Here is a 23993-nt window from a genome sequence, read left to right as displayed (position 1 = left end):
ATAATACAGCTATAGGAGGTACGGTATCCTTACTGGCGTCTATCACAATGCAGTATCCGTCTAATATTATCCGTGATCAGACGGCCTCTTATGAAGCCTGTCTGATCAGGATGAACTAAAGATGTCATATGCTTTTGAAGTCTGATGGCTAGTACCTTAGCATACAGCTTGAGATCGGTTCCGAGGAGGCTTAAGGGTCTATAGCTACCGCATTCGTTGGGGTCTTTGTCCTTTTTAAGGAGGACAGATATGAGTGCCATATTAATATCCCTGGGAAAGTTCCCCTCTTTAATTGAGTATAAAATCATATCAAGTAATAGGGGTCCAATTACATCCCAACATGAGAGGTACAGTTCTGGTGGAATACCATCCCATCCAGGAGCCTTACCACTTTGTAATTCAGATATAGCCTCCCTAAGTTCCTCTATTGTAATAGGTGCATCTAACTGTTTAGCGTCTTCCTCTGAAAGTTTAGGTAGGTTAATTTGATCCAGAAATGTATCCATTTTATTATGATCAAAATCCACTTCTGATTGGTATAGGTTGGAGTAAAACGCTCTAAAAGACTCTTTGATTTTTTTGGGGTCTGTAACAAGTCCTTGTTGGTCATTAATAGCAGGGATATCAGAAAATTGTGCATTGGATCGTATCCTCATAGCTAGTAGGTGACTCGGTTTAGAGCCATGAAAATAATAATGCTGTCTTGTACTGCGTATTTGAAATTCAGAATGTTGTTTTAAGATGGAGTTAATCTCTTTTTTTAACACTTTAATTCGAGACTCCAATTGAAACGAGTAGTTGTGTTGTAAAGCGGAGAACAATGACGAATGATGCGCTTCCAGCTCTACCAATTTGGAATGTCGTTTCTTGCGGAGATTGGAGGCAAAGACCGTAGTGTTTCCCTTGATAAAACCCTTTACCGACATCCATAACATTCTGGGGTCTAGTACCGACGCCGCATTAACCTGCAGGAATTTATTTAGTTCATCTTTGAATCTCTCTCTCTCTCTCTCTCTCTCTCTCTCTCTCTCTCTCTCTCTCTCTCTCTCTCTCTCTCTCTCTCTCTCTCTCTCTCTCTCTCTGACGGTGACCCCTCCTCATCTGACTAGACTGTGTTGTGTCTGTGTTCGTGCATGACTTTCAAATGATTGTAAACACAACATAGTACTGTGATAATCTGATATACATCACATTCTGATGTATATTTTCGTGTAAAATAAATAAATAAAAAACGGAAAATTGAAAATTGAAAAAATAGAGGAGGTTCGAACCCATGAATTAAGATTTGAGTGCCAACGTAACGAACGAAGGTCCGAACCATCGAACGTTTGGGCTCAGCCCTAACACACACACACACACACACACACACACACACACACACACACACACACACACACACACACACACACACACACACACACACACACACACACACACACACACACACACACACACACACACACACACACACACACATAAATACATGGCTGCTGTTAACTAGGGGTGTAATGTTCACAGAAGTCACAATTCGGTACCTACTAGGGATGGGCATTGATTTTTTTATATTTCAAATAGTCATACAATTATAAAAGAACATTGATTTGTTTATGCAAATGTAATTTTTTGGTTTTTACAGGCACCAGCATGACATTTATCCAATCAGGTGCATTCCACGTATGGAAATGGGCAGTAGGGTACATGCACCAATATGTAAACAACAACATTCATTTTGGACTTTTTTAAATGATGAATTCATTCATCAATCATTTTTGGAGGGGGGGGGAGCAATATATATTTTATTCCGTACCTTCCTAAAAACTCTGGGCGGGATCCACAAAGAATGGATTGCACGGTGCTAATTGCACCCTTACTTACAATCCATTATGAATTGAAAATGGGGGACCCTGATGTAAACAAGACGAAAGTCTTTCTCTGGTCTGCATCCCCTTAACAATTGTGTGTATTGAGTCGTACTGTATTGTACCCATTCTACAATCTGTTAATAACATTTTCAATCAATCAATCACCGTGCAATTGTGCACCGTTCTGCACCGCATCTTCCACTCCCCTGCTCTGCATGGTCCCCTGCTCTGCATGTTCCCCTGCTCTGCATGTTCCCCTGCTCTGATCCTCTCAGACTGCTGCTCTGGCTTTCTTGCAGTATCTTTGGGAAATGTACAAGCAACGTGCACAATGTGTTTGTTTGACGATGGATGGATGTTAGTCGAGAGTTCTTTCTGATTACTGTTTTTATTACTATTGATGCACGTTACATTATGGTATGACATCTGCAGTATGCTTGCCGTTTTGACATTATATTTACTAGAGCACTGGTTCTCAAACGTTTTCATGTAAACAGGTCAGCGACCCCCATTTCAATACGGTTGGGTCTCAGGGACACCCATCATCTGGCTGCTCAATTATGGCAAAAATAAATTATTGTTTTGATCGGTATTGAAATCACGATAATTAAACACTCATTGATCTGAGAACATCATATGATGACGATTGAATTTGTTTCATCTTTCTTCTCGACCAAAGGCTGCCTTTCTGTCGTCTTACTCAAACTGCTCTCCAAACTGCTTTCTGAAGCCCTGTGTCTTCGTGCCGTGTCGGACTCTACTCTACTCAGACTTACTCAGACTTACTCAAACTCTACTCAAACCTACTCGATATGGATCTACTAAGCTGGTCACTTTCTGCTGTTGATCGCATATTTTCGTTGAGGAAGCAGAATAAGGCTGATCCTTTATGCCCACTCGGGACATTCCAATCTGGTTTCACCATAGACTCTTGGGGCGCTTGGAGAAGTTCATGCGTCTAGTCTACCCCATCGAAATTGAGGACGCTGAAGAGATTTGGATTTTCGCATTCATGCTTCTCGGATTTGGAGCGATTGCTGACTGCGGCTGGATTTGCCTTAACCCTTTCACTGCCACACAACAGCAGGTTAACCCTTTCACTGCCACACAACAGCAGATTAACCCTTTCACTGCCACACTACAGAAGGTTAACCCTTTAAAAGGCGTAGTGGGCAAGGCGCTCGCCACGAATGCAGAGACGCTGGGCTCGCCTGTTTGAGCCCAGCGCTCCACATTGCTTTCAGTTTAGCTGGTCGTTCATACTAATACACATTGTCCGTATTAGGGGGTGGGAAACTGATGGGTGGGGATCGGGCGTTGTGGACAGCGACTCCTACAGGTCGGTTGGTGCGCCTGCGCAGTAGAATCAGGAAGTGTCGGGGGCAGCGTGAGCCTCCCACGCGTTACTCCTCGCCACTGAGAGATCGAGCTGCGCAGGTGAAAAGATGCGACTGCTGTTACCTCAAGTACCGGAGGGGACTTGTGCTATGTATGACTTAGTCCACATTGCAGCCGGCTTGTGGGAGGCAAGAAACAGCGTTCGTGACAGGGGAGGGTTGAATTGGATGATACGAAATTGGGATGGGAGAAAATATAGAAAAATGGGAGAAAAAGTGGACAAAAAAAAAAACCTATTATTATACATGCTCTCAACATGCTAATGTCTTGTGAATTAAATATGAGTGAAATTAAACTATTATCTATTATTATACATGCTCTCAACATGCTAACGTCTTGTGAATTAAATATGAGTGAAATTAAACTATTATCTATTATTATACATGGGCTCAACATGCTAACGTCTAGTGAATGAAATATTAGTGAAATTAAATTAATTACTTATTATTATACATGCTCTCAACATGCTAACGTCTAGTGAATGAAATATTAGTGAAATTAAATTAATTAAGTTACTCATATTGCTGGGGACCCTGGAATACCCCAGACCACACTTTTGAGAACCAGTGCACTATAGAGGACCTCCATGTCCCCAGTCTTTGCCATAAGTCAGTGAGATAACGTTGCCTGATGAGAGAGACCATGTCAAAGTCACTCACAACTCCCATGAAACAGGGCTCTGATTTTCATGAATTAAAATCTCGTGTGGTCTGTCCATCACTGACCTATCTCCGCTCTGATAGGCCGGAGCTCCCCTGTCCCTCCCACCACCCCGACTGTTAACATCCAGCAGCAGAACACCAAGGGAGGCTGGGACTGGAACAGACCAGCTCAGACCAGCGCAGGTACACACACACTTCTTTTACCATGCTGCTATCTTTTTGCATTTTATTGCTGTTTTTGCTATGTGAAGCACTTTGTGACCCTGGTCTGTGAAAGGTGCTATATAAATAAACTTTACTTACTTACTTACTTACTTACTTACACACACACACACACACACACACACACACACACACACACACACACACACACACACACACACACACACACACACACACACACACACACACACACACACACACACACACACACACACTTACACACATGCACGTGCACCCACACACACCCACACACACACGCACACACACACACACCCACACCCACACACCACACACACCCACACACACCCACACACACACACACACACACACACACACACACGCACACACACATACACACACACACACACACAGACAAATGCATGTGCATGCACATGCACACACACACACACACGTAATAAGCAAGAAATCATTATTTCCACCCCTAAAAATGCTCTGTATATTGTATATATCACGCTCCTGTATATGCTGCCACCTCTCAGATTATATTTCTGATCGTCACCCCCCCCCCCCCCCCCCCCCCACAGCATTTGTGCATTAGACCTTCCTTCATACTTCTCTGCATATACTGTACTTTTAAAATTGTATTTCATTTTAAATTTACATTTTCTATTTCTATATTCCCTTTTATATTATTCAATCTATAATTTTCTCCTCTTTGTGTGAGCCAACGACAAACACAGGCTTTTCACAGAATGCCACCATGTTGGAAGGAATCTTGTAAACAAGTATCAGTGGAACAGTATTATCATGCTGTTCCAGTGTTATCCCTGCCTTCTCTACCACTGCACAGAAATGAGGTTACCAATGGCTACAGGCAGCCATGTTGGAAGAAACTACACACACATCCTTTACTTGGCAATAAACACCATTACGATTCTGATATACTGTATATATGTCCACCAGTGCCCTCTCCTGGTGATCATAGGACTCACATCTTGTGCTTCAGCTGAGAGGACAGTAGTTCAACGTTCTTCATACAGTTGTGGGTGATTGATTGCTAACTGGCCCACTGATTGGGAATATCCCTCTTGGTGTGGTGGTGATATCAGCTCTTTGTGAGGTTGAAGTCCCAGGTCTGAATCCCAGGCCTTGCGTACCCAGTGCTGCAGTCTATCTACCTATCTATCTATCTATCTATCTATCTATCTATCTATCTATCTATCTATCTATCTATCTATCTATCCATTTTCCTCAAATGTTTGTATTGTCTATCCTAACCTGGGAAGAGATTTACATTTACATTTAGTCATGTAGCTGAAAGCTTTTATCCAAAGCGACTTACTGTACAAGTTCGTACAGCAGGAATGGTACAACTCTGGCAGCTAAGGGTCAGTAAGATTGTTCGTCAGCTACAGTCTTGAATTTTTCACGTCTGGTCAATGTTAGTGTAGAAGGGTGGATTATCCCTGCTTATGGGAGTAGTTATACACAGCCACCTGGTAGCGGGATACAGTAGATTTCAATCTATCTGAACCCCCATCTTTGGGCCCGGAACGTCGTTCTGGAGGGCGGGCAGCAGGAGCGGATGGGGCCCAGGATTTACTAACCTGGGGGGTGGTACTCTGGTCTTCCTCGCCTTCCAGGGCGGTCAGCAGTAGCTCCCCACACACTCTCACTTCCCCCAGTACCTCCGTTAACCCTCCCACACCCGGTGACTGTTAGTTCAATAAAGATATTGGGCTTCCCTCAAAGCAGTACCATTCCTTGACCACCTGTAGAGACCCTTAATAATATGCTGCGAATGGGGTGGAAGGGTTAAATAAATATACGACAGTCATATATATTTACCCGGTCAACAAGGTTAGAATATGGGCTCAGAAATAGACACTCACACCGTGCTCCCATCTACGTCTCCTTTATGTAAGCCTGGTCAATTAGCAAGTTACAATTTATACTTTATGTGGTTCATATGGCATATATTCACATTAGGCACCGGGTGCTCTCACTTGCATTATAGGGGAACGCTATTCCCAACATAGGCACCTAGTGCTCAATACATTATCACAAAACCCCACTTGGATTAGGGGAAGACCCAGGTACATGTTAAGGAGTTCAATGGGAATTCAAGAACGTCACACAGTTATCACAATACAAAGGAAATAAGTTACATGTGGGCCCACGTTACCAAATAAAAACCTACACTAAAGCTGGCTTATAATGGTTGGGGTACCCCTAGACATTGGTCGTTAGTGTTCGCTCGAATGGATACTGTTTTGGGCACACGAAGTACCTCTGTACTTAACCAAGATGGCGGATCCACTCTCACCACCCCTCGTCCGGGTGACAAGATGGCGTCGGGCGATCCCGCAAGCACAGCCAGCGGGCCGGGGTAGGCAGCATGGGCAGTGGTGGAACTGGAGGAGCGTGCTGTGTTGTGGCGACCTCTGCTGGAGGAAGAGGTGTCCTCTGCTGCGTTGATGAGACGTCCACTGCGGGGCTGCTGACTGGGCTAGCGCGCTCTAAACTGTTGGCTACCTTAAACACAGCTAAACTGTGGGTCTTAGTGAACCCTCCTGCTATCGTCTGTACTACTAATGCAACGTGGCTGTATGCACCACCGGTCTTCAGCGACGCTCGCCTGGTGATATACTTGAGTCACTATAGCCGTTAGCAGCATGCTAATACACCGCTCACACTTCTGGGATAACACGTTATCTATGGACGTTGGTTCTTCTTTCCGTATCGCTTACTCACACACTTCACTATCGCTTGTACTTCTAGGATAACCTGTGTTATAGCAAGTACTCTTTATCACCCGTTGCTCTTCAACGGGGCTCTTCAACGGGACTCTTCAAACGGGGCTCGTCCAGAGCACACGCCCGTTCACGACCGCTCATGTCCGAGTTCACTGTCAAAGAGGACTTCCTTCTGTTCCGCCCTCCAGGTAATCATCTCTCACTCGCTGTTCCTCTCTCCTCCGCTCCACCTGCCACCACTGCCCCCTGCTTGCGACCGCAACTGGTCCCACTATAGGACAACTCAAGGCAGGGAGAAAGATGCTTCAATGTCATGTTAATGGTCCATATCGAAGCCGGAGAAAGAAGAGCACCTCGCATCATTAGTCCGGGCGAGATATCAAAAAGGAACACTGTTTATCACACTTTATACACACAGGGGAAGTAACAAGTTAGTCAGCACTTCTGAATACTTAGCAGAATATTTAGGATGCTACATTAGCATGGTGTTATTCACCGTCAAAGATGAGAAAAAAGATCCATAGATGTCCCTAGATACCAAGAACATGCAAATGGACCTTGTAGAAGTGGAGCAATCTTCCATTTACTTGGGTATGTACATTTAGGTGAATTTTCAGCTAGGGCTTAAGAGGTTAAAGGGGCTGTAAGTTGAATTAGGTTAAAATAAGTATTACATAGCTCTACATTCCATCACTGATATCGAGTGTTTGGTCAGTAACATTGTGTCTCCCAGTCCCTCCGCTCTGCAGTAAACAGAACCTAAATATTCTGATATCCCCTTCCCACTTTATCCAATCAGGAGAGAGAACCCAAGATATTATTAATTATTTCAAGAAATCTTACCAAGCCAAATGTGCTTACTGCACTGGCAGTAACTAGGTTTTATTTCTTCTTTTTGTCAGACACTCTTTGCAGTGAGAGTTCTCTCTCCTGATTGGATAAAGTGGGAAGGAATACCAGAATATTTAGGTTCAAACATACTGTCATCTCTGTTAGAGGATAAGCTACAAACATACTGTCTCTGTGAGTGGAGAAGCTACAAACATACTGTCATCTCTGTTAGAGGAGAAGCTACAAACATACTGTCTCTGTGAGTGGAGAAGCTACAAACATACTGGCATCTCTGTTAGAGGGGAAGCTACAAACATACTGTCATCTCTGTTAGAGGAGAAGCTACAAACATACTGTCATCTCTGTTAGAGGAGAAGCTACAAACATACTGTCATCTCTGTTAGAGGAGAAGCTACAAACATACTGTCATCTCTGTTAGAAGGGAAGCTACAAACATACTGTCAGCTCTGTTAGAGGAGAAGCTACAAACATACTGTCATCTCTGTTAGAGGAGAAGCTACAAACATACTGTCATCTCTGTGAGTGGAGAAGCTACAAACATACTGTCATCTCTGTTAGAGGAGAAGCTACACACATACTGTCATCTCTGTTAGAGGAGAAGCTACAAACATACTGTCATCTCTGTTAGAGGAGAAGCTACAAACATACTGTCAGCTCTGTTAGACGAGAAGCTACAAACATACTGTCATCTATGTTAGAGGAGAAGCTACAAACATACTGTCATCTCTGTTAGAGGAGAAGCTACAAACATACTGTCATCTCTGTTAGAGGGGAAGCTACAAACATACTGTCATATCTGTTAGAGGAGAAGCTACAAACATACTGTCATCTCTGTTAGAGGAGAAGCTACAAACATACTGTCATCTCTGTTAGAGGAGAAGCTACAAACATACTGTCATCTCTGTTAGAGGGGAAGCGACACACATACTGCCATCTCTGTTAGAGGAGAAGCTACACACATACTGTCATCTCTGTTAGAGGAGAAGCTACAAACATACTGTCATCTCAGTTAGAGGGGAAGCTACAAACATACTGTCATCTCTGTTAGAGGAGAAGCTACAAACATACTGTCATCTCTGTTAGAGGAGAAGCTACAAACATACTGTCATCTCTGTTAGTGGAGAAGCTACAAACATACTGTCATCTCTGTTAGAGGAGAAGCTACAAACATACTGTCATCTCTGTTAGAGGGGAAGCTACAAACATACTGTCATCTCTGTTAGAGGAGAAGCTACAAACATACTGTCATCTCTGTTAGTGGAGAAGCTACAAACATACTGTCATCTCTGTTAGAGGAGAAGCTACAAACATACTGTCATCTCTGTTAGAGGAGAAGCTACAAACATACTGTCATCTCTGTTAGTGGAGAAGCTACAAACATACTGTCATCTCTGTTAGAGGAGAAGCTACAAACATACTGTCATCTCTGTTAGAGGAGAAGCTACAAACATACTGTCATCTCTGTTAGAGGAGAAGCTACAAACATACTGTCAGCTCTGTGAGTGGAGAAGCTACAAACATACTGCACTCATTTGATGTGTGTTTTATCAGGTATTGTGATGAAATAATAGTCATATTCAGGTAAAAATTACTAGACCATCGTGGGTTCAAGTCCCTGTGATTATAAATCACAAAAGCTAAAGTGGGTTCAAGTCCCTGTGATCATAAATCATAAAATCTAAAGCTGAAACGATACTGTGGGTTCAAGTCCCTGTGATCATAAATCACAAAAGCTAAAGTTAAAAGGATGTGTATCAGTGATAATTAAACCGTAAACAAAGAGAGGCCTATTGGGATGTTAGATCCTAATATGAAATTATTTAATGTTCTATGCCTTACCTTGACTTTGTCTATTTTGCTGCTATATATTTTATAGTTATTTTATGTATTATTTTACTATTTCTGTGCTCATTTTATGCAAATTGTGTGCTCATTTTATGCCAATTTTGTATGCCTGTCTTTTTTACAGCTGTGAAGCACTTTGAGATGCAATTCTTGTATGAAAGGTGCTATACAGATAAAGTCTATTATTATTATTATTATTATTATTATTATTATTATTATTATTATTATTATTATTATTATTATTATTATTATTATTATTATTATTATTATTATTATTATTATTACTGTGTACCTCAACAGGAACAGGGTTCGGTGTGGGCAGTAAATCAGCCACTACCAGCCCCACCAGCTCCGTAAACAGCACCCCCACCCACCAGACCAAGCCCAACACCCTGGACCCCTTCGCTGACCTGGGTAACCTGGGAGGTCAGTCAGCCATTACTATTTCATTACATACCTGTTCTTCAACTCGTGAGACACTGAAGGTTACCCTCATTTCTTTTTTTGAGCGCTCTTTATTTTATTTCCATATCAATGGCCGAAGAACAAAACCTCCTATCTGCATAAAAAAGTGGGGGGGAACCTCATATCTGCATTTTGCGAGGCACTAATACCTGGTCGGTATTGTTAACACATAATATACTGTAGTATTATAGTCTAAAAACTGTGTATTGTATTGGGTATCCTTAAAAAATAGCATTCTGCAAGACAACAACACAAAAACAAAACTTTTTCAGATAGGATGTTTTGATCTTCGGCCATCGAAATGCTTTACAATCACTTTATGTCTTAAAGGTGCTGTAAGTGGTATTTTCGGGTTAAAATATATGTTAAACAGCCATCAATGATGGGCGCCCCAGTGGGTTCTATTCCCGAACCCGTCGTTATTTGCCGAATGTCTTCCCCCCACTCTGTCTCCCATTCCTCCTCTGTCTCTATCTACTGGACTGCCCAGTAGAAATAAAGCGATAAAAACGCCAAAAAATAAATCTTAAAAAAAAAAAAAAACAGCCATCAATGATATATATGGAGTGTTTGGTCAGTAACATGGGTCTCCCAGTCCCTCCTCTCTGCAGTAAACAGAACCTAAATATTCTGGTATCCCTTCCACAATGGCTGAAACGCTCAGGAGAGAGGGATGATTAGGTGACCATGATGTCAGAGACCTGATTGGGAATTTGGCCAGGAACGTTAGAGAACACCCTACTCTTTGCGATAGACACCCTGGGGTTCTTTAATGACCGAATTCAGTCGCGTGACAGGAGCAGTGTTACTGCCAAGTCCAGAGGACAGAGTGCTCCCTGCTGGACAACAACAACACTTTCCGACAACGGCCTTGGCGGCTCGAAGCGGTCAATGAAATACTATGTTAATGTGTGTGTGGGTGCAGTCTGGGAGGTGTGGACGTTTTCCTCTGAGGCCTCTGTTCACACCTCCTCCGTATCCTCCCCTCATCCTCCCCTTCCTCTCCCCTCACACCCTATTCCTTGTTTCACTAGAATAGAATAGAAATACTTTATTCATCCCGAGGGAAATTTGGCACTACAAATCGCTCACAGTAAACAGTAAACATTTAGGTAGACAAAAACAAAGTCACAAATAAGAATAAAATAAGCCTAAGAATAAAATACGGTCCGGGATATACATTTCCTATGTTATGTACATTCTAAAATAAAATATACAGTAAAAATATACAGAAATATACAGGAAGTGTACAGTAAAGTGTAAAACTGTATAATGTTGGTTTAAAAGTAAAAGTAAAAGTCCAGGAAGATGGTACTGTCACCGTGTGATCAGTGATGCAGTGCATTGTAAAGTCTGATGGCTGTCGGAATGAAGGACTTCCTGTGCCGTTCAGTGCTAGGCCTACATCTTGGTAGTCTTAGTCTAGCACTGAACGTGCTCCTTCAGTCAGCCAAATCTGTGTATAGTGGGTGGGAGGGGTTTTCCCTGATGGCATGGAGCTTAGCAAGGCTCCTCCTCTCCGCCACCACCGCTAGAGAGTCCAGCTCCACCCCTACCACGTTACTGGCCTTCCTGACCAGCTTATCCAGCCTGTTTGCGTCCCCCGCTCTCAGTCCGCTGCCCCAGCAGGTCACAGACGTTGAAGGATCTCAGCCTTCTGAGGAAGTAGAGTCGGCTCTGGCCCTTCTTGTAGAGTGTCTCTGCATGTTTTGACCCGTTCAGTTTATTGTCGCTGTGTAGACCGAGGTATTTGTAATCCTCAACCGTGTCCACATCGACTCCCCTGATGGAAACTAAAGTATTTTTCTGGTCTGTATCCTCTTAGCAGTTGTTTGTATTGAGCCGTACTGTATTGTACCCATTCTGCAATCTGTTAATACAGTTTTCAATCAATCAATCAATCAAACAGATGCACTCCTCCTCCTCCCCAGATCCACAACCAGTTCCCTGGTCTTCGCCACATATAGCTGAAGGTGGTTCTTTTCACACCATGTGATGAAGTCCACCACCAGTGCCCCGGTATTCCTCCTCATCGCGGTCCTTAATACATCCCACTATTGCAGAGTCATCAGAACATTTCTGAAGGTGGCAGGACTCTGACCGATAGTGGAAGTCGTTGGTGTAGATGTAGACGGTGAAGAGGAAGGGAGAGAGGACTGTCCCCTGCGGGGCCCCGGTGTTGCTGACCAGTCTGTCTGACACACAGCTTTGTAGGCACACATACTGTGATCTGCCCGTCAGATAGTCAACAACCCAGGACACCAGGGGGGCCTCTACCTGCATTGCCTCTAACTTCTCACCTAGCAGCCCAGGCCGTATGGTATCAAAAGCACTGGAGAAGTAATAAAAAAAAAAAAAAAAAAAAAAAACTTGACTCTCACAGTGCTCGCCGGCTTGTCTAGGTGAGTGTAGGCTCGGTTCAGCAGGTACATGACAGCATCCTCTACCCCCAGTAGGTGAAACTGGAGTGGGTCTAGGTGGGGTTAAATCGCCAGGCAGAGTTGCTCCAGGACTAACCTCTCCATGGTCTTCACCTGTTCACCTCTCCCTGCCCCCCTTTCCCAGAAAGTTTAAGAGGCAAGGTTCTTCTCCTGGCCAGAGAATCAAGTCCTCTACTAAACTCTACTAAACTTCTATTTGATTGGCAACACTAACAATACATTTGTACCATAGAGGGCAGTTGACGACACAAATCAAACATACCATCTCTGTTATAAATATATACCAGCTGTCTAGTGTTATACATATATACCTGCTGTCTAGTGGTATACATATATCTATTTTTTTCTCTCTCTCTCTCTCTCTCTCTCTCTCTCTCTCTCTCTCTCTCTCTCTCTCTCTCTCTCTCTCTCTCTCTCTCTCTCTCTCTCTCTCTCTCTCTCTCTCTCTCTCTCTCCCCCCCCCAGGAGGTTCTGGGTTCTCCAGTAAGCCCACCACCCCTACAGGCACCACTCCAGCCTTCCCCCCAATGGGCTCTCCATCGCGGCCCCCTCCCTCTCCTCAGCACACGGGAGGCTGGCAGCCCCAGACAGGCGCTGGCTTTCCCTCGTGGCAAGCTGGTAACAGTGGAGGTGCTGGTGGTGGTGCTGGTGGTGGTGCTGGTGGTGGTACTGGTGCTGGTACTGGTGCTGGTACTGGTGCTGGTGGTGGTACTGGTGGTGGTGCTGGTGCTGGTACTGGTGCTGGTGGTGGTACTGGTGGTGGTGCTGGTGGTGGTGGTGGATGGCAGTCCCAGGGCCACAACCCCCAGCCCAAACCCAGCCCTAGCCACGCCCCCATGGCCCATAACTCCCCCCACAACCGCCCCAACTACAATATCAGCTTCTCTGCCATGGGGGGGGGCTCACCCGGGGCAGCTGGGAAGGCTCCGGCTGGCATGGGTGAGTAGCTTCACTTATTTATTAAATAAAATATTTTATTTCAATGTGTTCAAACCTCTGTTTCTCTAATACATTAGCACTCAAAGTGATTTGTCTTTATTGATTTAGCAACTTCAGAATGTTACCTTTCAAAAGAGACCAGACGCATGCATGTGCTATAAGTATAAAGTATAAAGCTACGCTTTGCAAAAAAGGTATGCAAATCGCTTTTGTTTTCTGCTAAATGGGGGGTAAGCTTAAGAGGTTAAATATGTCCGTTTGCCAAATGTTTAAAAATATTTGTATTTTGCTGAATTTGAAAGTGAAACCAGCCTGAATCAGTCAAGCATATTTCACCTTACCTTATAGCTCATCTCACCTCATCCACTGCTATTATCATTACTATGCTCTCACTATGTTAAGACTTTAACTGCCGAAAACGACGGCACTCGTCATTCCCCGCCATGTTCAAGTTGCCGCGGACGCCGTAACTCGTCTTTGATATCAATATTTCAAAAATCTGTGATCGGAATCATATTTCCCCTCTGCAGCCTTGACACACAGTTCTGATCTCCTCTCAATCCTCTAGCGGTTCAAGAGCGCCATCTGGTGGCCGATCGGCAGATCGAAACCGGATGTCAACCTTTAACCCGGCAGGACTCACTCCATATGGGGTCCGGGCACTCGCTAATGTTAGAGAGACTCTGTCTTCACACAGTGAACATCGATCGGTGGAAATAACTCGAAAAAACAACATGATTTGGATGTATATACTATTATACAACCTGGAAATAGATCGGGTATTTCGACATCCCATAATGGAAAACTGTCTACTCCACGCTGATCGCCCAACGGCCCGAGGAGACTGGGGTGAGTTTTAGCGTGTAGTATTACCGTGTTCGATATAAACTGCTATGATGAACATATGACCCACATTAGATGAATGGTATAACGTTGCCCACGGAATTATAAACGCCCCCTCGCCCATCCGGTCAACATCAGATGACGTGTAGTAACTTCCAGAACCACATCCAGTTGAAATTTATTATCTGGCACAGATTGCTATCAAACTGTATTTCATCATCAATATAATGCATTTGGGGCTATAAATCATGTTCTGGAGAAAGCTGCAGAAAGAGATGAAAACATACTTATACTTTAGACCATATTTTAGTATGAATATGTGAATGAAAAAGTTTAACGTTCATACACCCTGAACAATACATATAGGACATTGAATGGGCCCTAATAATGGCAATCTAGCAATAGAATTTAAAAAGTTATAGCCCTGCAAAGAAGGGGAACTTCTCCATAGACAAATAGAGCTGGCAAGGGATGGTATATCATGAATTTAACCTCGGCAGTTAAAGTGTTAATAATAATAATAATAATAATAATAATAATAATAATACACTTTATTTGTATAGCACCTTTCATACATAGGCATAAAATGAGCATAACATTTACAGAATAAAAGCAATGCATCAAGTATAGACAGAGAAATAGACAGAAAATGTGCATAAAATAGACAGAATAAAGCAGTGCAATGAAATAGCTCTCATTACAATACAATTGTGTCTATGGTGACAGAGTGCATTAAAAGGCTACGGTGAAGAGGTATGTTTTTAGCTTACTTATATTTAGTAATATATAAGATGTAGTGAGCTAGCCTCCCTAATGTCCATACAGTAGGTAAAGTGTCCCATAGCTTTGGTGCGTAATTAGCAACGGCTGCGTCACCGATTTGATTTTGGCTGCTGTTGGGAACCTTCTAGGGTTCTCTGTTCATTACTATCACTATTGCTATTATTACCTCTTCTGCCGGTACCTCCTCGTGCTGCTATTCCCCCAAGGGGATTAATAAAGACTTGACTTGATCTCATCTCACCTGCTCTCCTCTCCTCACCTCAGTGACGAGTAGCCAGAGAATAAACAGGAGTTATGTAAAGTAGGGGTGTAACGGTACACATATCCGTACTGAACCGTTTCAGTACTGGACCTTCGGTTCAGTACGCGCTGTGAGATTACCTGTAATTTAGCATTGCCTCATAGTGTGGCGAACACACACAAACGCACGCACACACACACCTTCTCTCTCTCTCAGTGCGTTGAGAAGGGGCTGTCTCTCGGAGATCAAATAAATGATATTAAACGGGATTGGCATGATGCTTTTTTCTCTATTGTTCCCCTCCCTCTCTTGTTCCCCTCCCTCTCTCATTCCCTCCCTCTCGTTCCCTCTCTCGTTCCCCTCCCTCTCTCTCTCTCCAGCAGCTGCCAAGCCCCGGGTTGCGCAGGCTAACTTTGACGACCTGATGTCCGGGCAGGCCTTCGCAGGGGCCAAGGACAAGAGAGGACCCAGGACTATAGCAGAGATGAGGAAGGAGGAGATGGCTAAAGAGATGGACCCTGAGAAACTCAAGGTAAACATGCGGTAATACATTTTAGTAGAACTTTAAATAACTTGATTATTGAAATCAGCAATCTTACCTCTATGTAAAGTAATCTACAAGTATAGGAACTATTTCTCACTTGAGGTGTAGTTTGACCAACTGTCAACTTGTCACAGAATTGACCATATGGGAACAGGGTAAGGCCTCTGTCATACTCGGAAACTGACACGGACGCGCACGCGGATGCAGACACGCTGCGCACGCGCTTCTGATTATACTCCGTGTTTGGTGTCCGGAAGCGTTGCGTCGAGTGCTTACTGTATGTGATTGATGATTGAAAACTTTATTAACTGATTGCAGAATGGGTACAATACAGTACAGCTCAATACACACAATTGTTAAGGGGATGTAGACCAGAGAAAGACGTTTGTCTTGTTTACATCAGGGTCCCTCATTTTCAATTCATCAAGACATTTATGACATACACAATATACAGATATAAAAAAATCTAATCTAATCATCTAATCTAAACTAATCATGACATTTATGACATACATGACATACAGATATACAGTACTGTTACATTTGTGACATACAAGATATGCAAGTTTCAAGTTTCTTTATTAGTTGTCATACAGAAGTACAGAATACTTTTATACAAAATGCTTCTTTCTGTTACGCTCCAGAGACTGTGCTAGACAAAAATAGATATAGATATAGTATAAAATAAGTATAGCAAGTATAAAATAGAAGTCAAGTACGTAGACACAAGTCTTCAGTATGTACATATATACAATGTTCAATGCAGATTAGGAGTAACTGAGTTACCATACAATATACTATACAGTGCAAAGCAGAAATGGGATGAGGTACAATTTAGGTACAATTTACAGTAAGGTGTAATGAGGTATGGGTTGTAGTGCAAATTCTTTACCAATAAATATAAAGTGTGTTTAGGTGTTCTAAAGTGGGTAAAGTGGGTGCTGCAGTGAGTTGTTTGTTTAAAGTGATTGTGTGCGTGTGGATGTGTGCTGTGAGTGCATTTGATGGTTGTTACATAGTGTTATTGTTCGTTGAGCATCCTGATCGCCTGGGGATAGAAGCTTCTTCTGGGTCTCTCTGTGCTAGCCATGAGACTCCGGTATCGCTTGCAAATATACAGTACTGTTAAACAGAGATCCTAACAGTAAATATATACATACGAGGGGGAGGGAACTGTACATTAAGATAAAATAATCCTTTATTGATCCCCTCTGGGAAATTCAGGTGTCAAAGCAGCATGGGGGGGGGGGGGGTACAGGGTGGGGGATGCATAGCTTCACAGTACAAATACAATATAGTAATATAAAATATAATAATAAATTAGGAGGGGTGGGTGGGTGGGAGTTCTCCAGGGGATAACTCAATTTAAAAGTTCTTAATGTACGCACTACCAGGAGAAGACACTGCATTTCCATATGTGGAGTGAAACTGTGGAACAGTCTGAATGTGGTGCTAAAACAATGTCCAAACATGAGACAATTCAAACTGAATTATAAGGAAATTATTTTCACGAGGTACAGGGATGAGGAAGGGATTTGACATTCACAAGTGTTTACATTTTTATTTTATTTCTTTCATGTTTTACATATATCATATTTGTTTTGTAAGGTTTTAAATTAGTAGTGGAAAAGGGGTAGGATTAAATAAGTGTATACAATTATGTCTTCCTACTCCTTTTCGAACATGTAAATTGAGTTACAGTATGTTTTGTTTTTGTTTATTTTTTTCCATTTCATTTCTAGAGAGCAATGATTTGTTTTGATTTTATATTGTTTGTATTTACATGTTCTAAATAAAGATTTCAAATCAAATCACACTCCAGCTCAGTAGAAATTGAAATGGCTACCCCTCGACTCGACAAAAACAAGAGTTGTTCCACGAGTTCAGTGTGACCCTGCTATCTTTATATATATATATATATATATATATATATATATATATATATATATATATATATATATATATATATATATATATATATATATATATATATATATATATATATATGTTCTCCCCACCATACAGTATGTATATATTTCTCCCACCCACCCACCCCCTCCTAGCCCCTTTCGTGACTGCGATGCAAGCCAGGGGCTAGAATACGCAGTCACTTATTCGAACGTAGTAGCCAGGTTAATTTGCACCATCAAGCACTGCTTAAAAGCGAGCGGTGGGTCCAAAATATATCAGATATAAATTTCAAAGGTACCCACCGTTGCATTAGGGTTTCACACACACACACGCAGCGGGGTTTGAAAGCTCGGCGTTGCTAATAAACATTTTAAATCATTTTAATAAACTGGTCAACACTGCTCAAAACGGCTGTATTTCCGTATTTGGCTGCCTGGTGCGCCAATTGCATATTGTATGTAACAGTACTATATACCTGTATGTTATAAATGTCACTATGAATTGAAAATGGGGGACCCTGATGTAAACAAGACAAACGTCTTTCTCTGGTCTGCATCCCCTTAACAATTGTGTGTATTGAGCCGTACTGTATTGTACCCATTCTGCAATCTGTTAAATAACATTTTCATTCATTCATTCAAAACGTACACGGACCATCTTGCTTTCCCAGCAGGCGCCGTGCTTGTAATATGACAGCTCCGCTCGGTTAAAAAATGTGGCCTGCACGCGAACATGGATGCGAGGTCCGCGCGGACGAACGCATTGACGAAAATTACACAAATGACCAATGCGCATGTGCGGATGCGGCTTGCGGAGCCAAGTATGGTCAGGCCTTAAGGAATCCCATCCTGAGCAAGACACAAGAGCAAAATGGCTGCCATGTGAATATGTTTAGAATCTTTCCTCCAGCAAGGCAGCAGGTAAACATGGTAACCACTCCCCAACATTCCATGCAAGGCAAAGATACACAGCACACTTGAACCTACAACAAATTGACCGGATCTGCTTTTATTTTTCAATGGTAACACATCAAATGCCAAAACAAACGCCAAAACAAACATGTACCTTTGACTCAGAATTGTCTGTTTTACTGAAGACAATAAGTTTGTTTATACTTCGGAAGTATGATATTTAGACATGGTCCCCAAAATGGAAGTGATTGAGGAGCCTGACACCTGGGAGGAATGGTGGTGTTGACAGCAGACAACAGGACCAGCAGTGGTCGCTAGTTTACTTGTAGATTACTTTAGATATAGGTAAGAGTGACAATGTTTTTCTATTTTTAGTTCTCCTAAAGTGAAATATCCCTTTAAATTCTAAACCAGAGCAATTGTAAATGTAGCTAACTTGCAGAATGGCGCGCCCCTGTGGCCATGAGAGGTATCTGCTCAGTGGTTTAGGCCATGTCCACATGTATTATGGATATTTCCTGTCCACACCAACGCTGTCTTAGAAAATCTCTTCATCATCAAGAGAACACAAACGCTATTTTTGAATTGCTCACATGAGCCAGTAGGTAGCGATAATGTCAATGTGTCATAAAGCTTTATTGTCAAACAACTTCTTGAATGAATGAATGAAAACTTTTATTTAAAATGGACACCACAGCTACATTGGACCAGTCACAGATGTGATGTTTTGCGTGTTTATAGCACAAGTGCTAGTTTTCAACACTAGTCCATTGAGGCTTAGTCATAGTAGTAGTAGTAGTAGTAGTAGTAGTAGTAGTAGTAGTAGTAGTAGTAGTAGTATGTTGAATGAATAATACTCTCCCCTCTCTCAGTACCAACCAAGGCACTAACCCCCAACTGCTCCAGTGGAGCTGTGAACTGCGTCAGACTGTGGTTACACTGGGCAGCTCCTAGTGGTCAACAGTGTCAGACTGGTTACACTGGGCAGCTCCTAGTGGTCAACAGTGTCAGACTGGTTACACTGGGCAGCTCTTAGTGGTCAACAGTGTCAGACTGGTTGTACTGGGCAGCTCCTAGTGGTCAACAGTGTCAGACTGGTTGTACTGGGCTAGTGGTCAACAGTGTCAGACTGTGGTTGTACTGGGCAGCTCCTAGTGGTCAACAGTGTCAGACTGGTTGTACTGGGCTAGTGGTCAACAGTGTCAGACTGTGGTTGTACTGGGCAGCTCCTAGTGGTCAACAGTATCAGACTGGTTGTACTGGGCTAGTGGTCAACAGTGTCAGACTGTGGTTGTACTGGGCAGCTCCTAGTGGTCAACAGTGTCAGACTGTGGTTGTACTGGGCAGCTCCTAGTGGTCAACAGTGTCAGACTGTGGTTGTACTGGGCAGCTCCTAGTGGTCAACAGAGTCAGACTGTGGTTGTACTGGGCTAGTGGTCAACAGTGTCGACTGTGGTTGTACTGGGCAGCTCCTAGTGGTCAACAGTGTCAGACTGTGGTTGTACTGGGCAGCTCCTAGTGGTCAACAGTGTCAGACTGTGGTTCTACTGGGCAGCTCCTAGTGGTCAACAGAGTCAGACTGTGGTTGTACTGGGCTAGTGGTCAACAGTGTCGACTGTGGTTGTACTGGGCAGCTCCTAGTGGTCAACAGTGTCAGACTGTGGTTGTACTGGGCAGCTCCTAGTGGTCAACAGTGTCAGACTGTGGTTGTACTGGGCATCTCCTAGTGGTCAACAGTGTCAGACTGTGGTTGTACTGGGCAGCTCCCAGGTGTGAATGTGTGGAACTGTGTGAGTGTGAAGCAGGCCGTTGCTGACAAAAGAGTATTCCTGCTCAAAGAACCTACCTTGGACCTCCGTGTCTCTCTCCTGTGTCCCAGATCCTGGACTGGATTGAGGGGAAGGAGCGTAACATCAGAGCCCTGCTGTCCACCATGCACACAGTGCTGTGGGAGGGAGAGAACCGTTGGAGGCCTGTAGGCATGGCTGACCTGGTGACCCCAGAGCAGGTCAAGAAGGTCTACCGCAAAGCTGTCCTGGTGGTTCACCCCGACAAGGTGAGATGAGATGAGATGAGATTAAAATGTATTGTCATCATACAGCACAAGTACAGTACAATGAAAATACGTTTGTCATCCAACCATTGTGCAAATGTAACAGTAATATGCAATAGTAATATACAATGTACAGGTGATTAAACTGGGTATAAAATATATAAATGAGTACTACTGAGTAATAGTGCTAATCAGATGTACAGTATGTACAGTGTTATGATTATTATATTAGTGTTATTATGTACAATTAGTATTAACATGTACAGTGATACAGGTATAAAGACACTATGGTAGTAAGTCATACTGGCCAGTGGTATAACTAGTAAGAGTAGGTAAGAGATATGTACAGATATAGTATCTACAGCTATGTAAAAAGGATTATACAGGTATACAGACAGATATGGAGGAGGAATAGTACACAATTGTATTTATTTTGTACATTACCAGGGATGTATATGTACATATCCATTATTAAACGGGTGTATATGAGACTGACAACAACAGATCACTATCAGATGATGTGTTGAGACTGACAACAACAGATCACTATCAGATGGTGTGTTGAGACTGACAACAACAGATCACTATCAGATGGTGTGTTGAGTTCACTAACGGATGTTTGTCCTCTGCTCTTCCAGGCAACAGATCAGCCCTATGAACAGTACGCCAAGATGATTTTCATGGAACTCAATGATGCCTGGTCAGAATTTGATAGCCAAGGACAAAAACCACTCTACTGAAACAAAGAGAGAGAGAGAGAGAGAGAGCGCGCGAGCGAGAGAGAGAGAGAGAGCAAGAGAGTGAATGAGGAGAGGGAGTTCCTGCTGCCCTTCCTTGCCCCCTCCCCCCTCCAAAAAAAAAAGTTTCACCACTTCTGGATCAATGTGACCCCCCCCTGAACTTTGACCCCCACCGTATCTGTACTTTGACCCCTACTTATTTTCTCTCTCTCTCTACACACACACACACACACACACACACACACACGCACACACACACGCACACACACACACACACACACACTACAGGATCCTGATGATCCGCTAAGACTACAAATATACCATGAAAGACTACAATACCCAGACTAACGTGAGCAGTGAACGAAAGGCTTCCTGTAATCGCTGTTTGTACCTCCTACTGTCTGTCTCTGGTGCAACACTGTCCAACAGGGGCTGCTGTCTCTCTGTCTGTCTCTGGTGCAACACTGTCCAACAGGGGCTGCTGTCTCTCTGTCTGTCTCTGGTGCAACACTGTCCAACAGGGGCTGCTGTCTCTCTGTCTGTCTCTGGTGCAACACTGTCCAACAGGGGCTGCTGTCTCTCTGTCTGTCTCTGGTGCAACACTGTCCAACAGGGGCTGCTGTCTCTCTGTCTGTCTCTGGTGCAACACTGTCCAACAGGGGCTGCTGTCTCTCTGTCTGTCTCTGGTGCAACACTGTCCAACAGGGGCTGCTGTCTCTCTGTCTGTCTCTGGTGCAACACTGTCCAACAGGGGCTGCTGTCTCTCTGTCTGTCTCTGGTGCAACACTGTCCAACAGGGGCTGCTGTCTCTCTGTCTGTCTCTGGTGCAACACTGTCCAACAGGGGCTGCTGTCTCTCTGTCTGTCTCTGGTGCAACACTGTCCAACAGGGGCTGCTGTCTCTCTGTCTGTCTCTGGTGCAACACTGTCCAATAGGGGCTGCTGTCTCTCTGTCTGTCTCTGGTGCAACACTGTCCAACAGGGGCTGCTGTCTCTCTGTCTGTCTCTGGTGCAACACTGTCCAACAGGGGCTGCTGTCTCTCTGTCTGTCTCTGGTGCAACACTGTCCAACAGGAGCTGCTGTCTCTCTGTCCAGTGTCCTTCAGCCCCTGAACCCGTGCACCAAGTCAAAGATGAGGAGAAATCCATCTAACGTGGGGGAACTTTAACTTGAATTGAATCTTGGAAGCGTACTGAGAAGGGAAGCTAAATGGCCCAGGGGTCGGTGCCGTGACGTGGAGAGACCGCGAGAGAATCTTAACACGCGAGGAAGGGAAGAAGAGACTCTTAATCCCCAGGGAACTACCCGAATACATAAAGGAAGAAGAGGGAAGAGCTCGGGGCAGGGGACGAGAAGAAGAAGCCGGCCCTTACCCCCCCCCCCTTAACCCCCTCGCCCTGTGGATTGACATGTCGAACGTTCATAAGCCCCACCCACTTGTGTGCATGAGTTGTGTTGAGTCTGTGCTGAGTTCCTCAAACCTTTTGTGCTGACGCTAATTAATAATAGATAGCTGTTCAAAGTAAGAAACTAGAAGCACTGTGTTGATAATTAGGCTCTCTAATTATCTAACATCCGGTGGCATCGGTGAGGTGTTTTCTCTTGGGTTGGGTCTCGGTCAATTAAAGGAAGGCTATAAAAAATCATATCCTGTTCCAATCATAATAAGGGGGTAGAAAGGGGGGGGGAGGAAAAACCAAACAAATATTATAATTGGACTAAATGCATGGCGAGCACGCAAATAACACAAGCAATTAGCATTTTGCGTTGATTGACCGAGCAAATAGAACCCAAAAACGAACCCAACTGGAGCTGGTTCACCTGAACGGTGCTTCTAGACTGGAGTTCAGATGGTAGTGAAAACCCAATTCATAATGATGTACTGTATAACATGTGGCTTTTACAGCACTATCCCACGATGGACCTTTAAAAGATTTCGGGGCGGTAGCTCTATTTGGCTTCCATCGCCCATTAAAACTCCCATTTCAGATTCTCACTACTGACGACGGACGGCGGCCACTGGGCCAGGAGTGTTTTTGAATGTGTGTCTCTGACGGAATCTATGCAGTATGACTGAAATATATAACTCAGTCTTGAAGTTTGTTTGGATGGTTCCAAGTATTTCAGTCAGAAAAGTCAACCCGGAGCGTGTGATATATCACAAGAAAGCACTCAACCTCCGTCTTTAAAAGGAACACACCGGCAGGGCGGCTATGTGGCGTAGTGGGCAAGGCGCTCGCCACGAAATGCTGGAGACGCTGGGCTCGTCAGTTCGAGCCCAGCGCTCCACATTTGCTTTCAGTTTAGCTGGTCGTCCGTACTAATACACATTGGCTGTATTAGGGGGTGGGAAACTGATGGGTGGGGATCGGGCGTTGTGGACAGCGACTCCTACAGGTCGGTTGGTGCGCCTGCGCAGTAGAATCAGGAAGTGTCGGGGGCAGCGTGAGCCTCCCACGCGTTACTCCCCGCCACTGAGAGATCGAGCTGCGCAGGTGAAAAGATGCGACTGCTGTTACCTCAAGTACCGGAGGGGACTTGTGCTATGTATGACTTAGTCCACA

General features: G+C 43.8%; 1 protein-coding gene across 1 annotated transcript in view; it reads left to right on the top strand.

Moving 5' to 3' along the window:
• The window catches only part of dnajc6 (DnaJ (Hsp40) homolog, subfamily C, member 6), a gene marked incomplete at both ends in the record, with an annotated part of 135940 nt that extends 114511 nt beyond the window's left edge, over positions 1–21429 (top strand). Inside the window, 7 exons of the mRNA XM_084309820.1 lie at positions 4004–4105; positions 9859–10029; positions 12930–13082; positions 13230–13403; positions 15654–15802; positions 20516–20692; positions 21328–21429. Of these exons, the coding sequence (XP_084165946.1) occupies positions 4004–4105; positions 9859–10029; positions 12930–13082; positions 13230–13403; positions 15654–15802; positions 20516–20692; positions 21328–21429 (1028 nt within the window). The remainder of the gene's footprint in view (positions 1–4003; positions 4106–9858; positions 10030–12929; positions 13083–13229; positions 13404–15653; positions 15803–20515; positions 20693–21327) is intronic.
• Positions 21430–23993: the final 2564 nt, after the last annotated feature.

Source organism: Notolepis coatsorum (genome assembly GCF_963971535.1).
Source record: "Notolepis coatsorum genome assembly, chromosome: 3".
Classification (NCBI taxonomy): domain Eukaryota; kingdom Metazoa; phylum Chordata; class Actinopteri; order Aulopiformes; family Paralepididae; genus Notolepis; species Notolepis coatsorum.
This window is presented reverse-complemented; position numbering and strand designations above follow the sequence as displayed.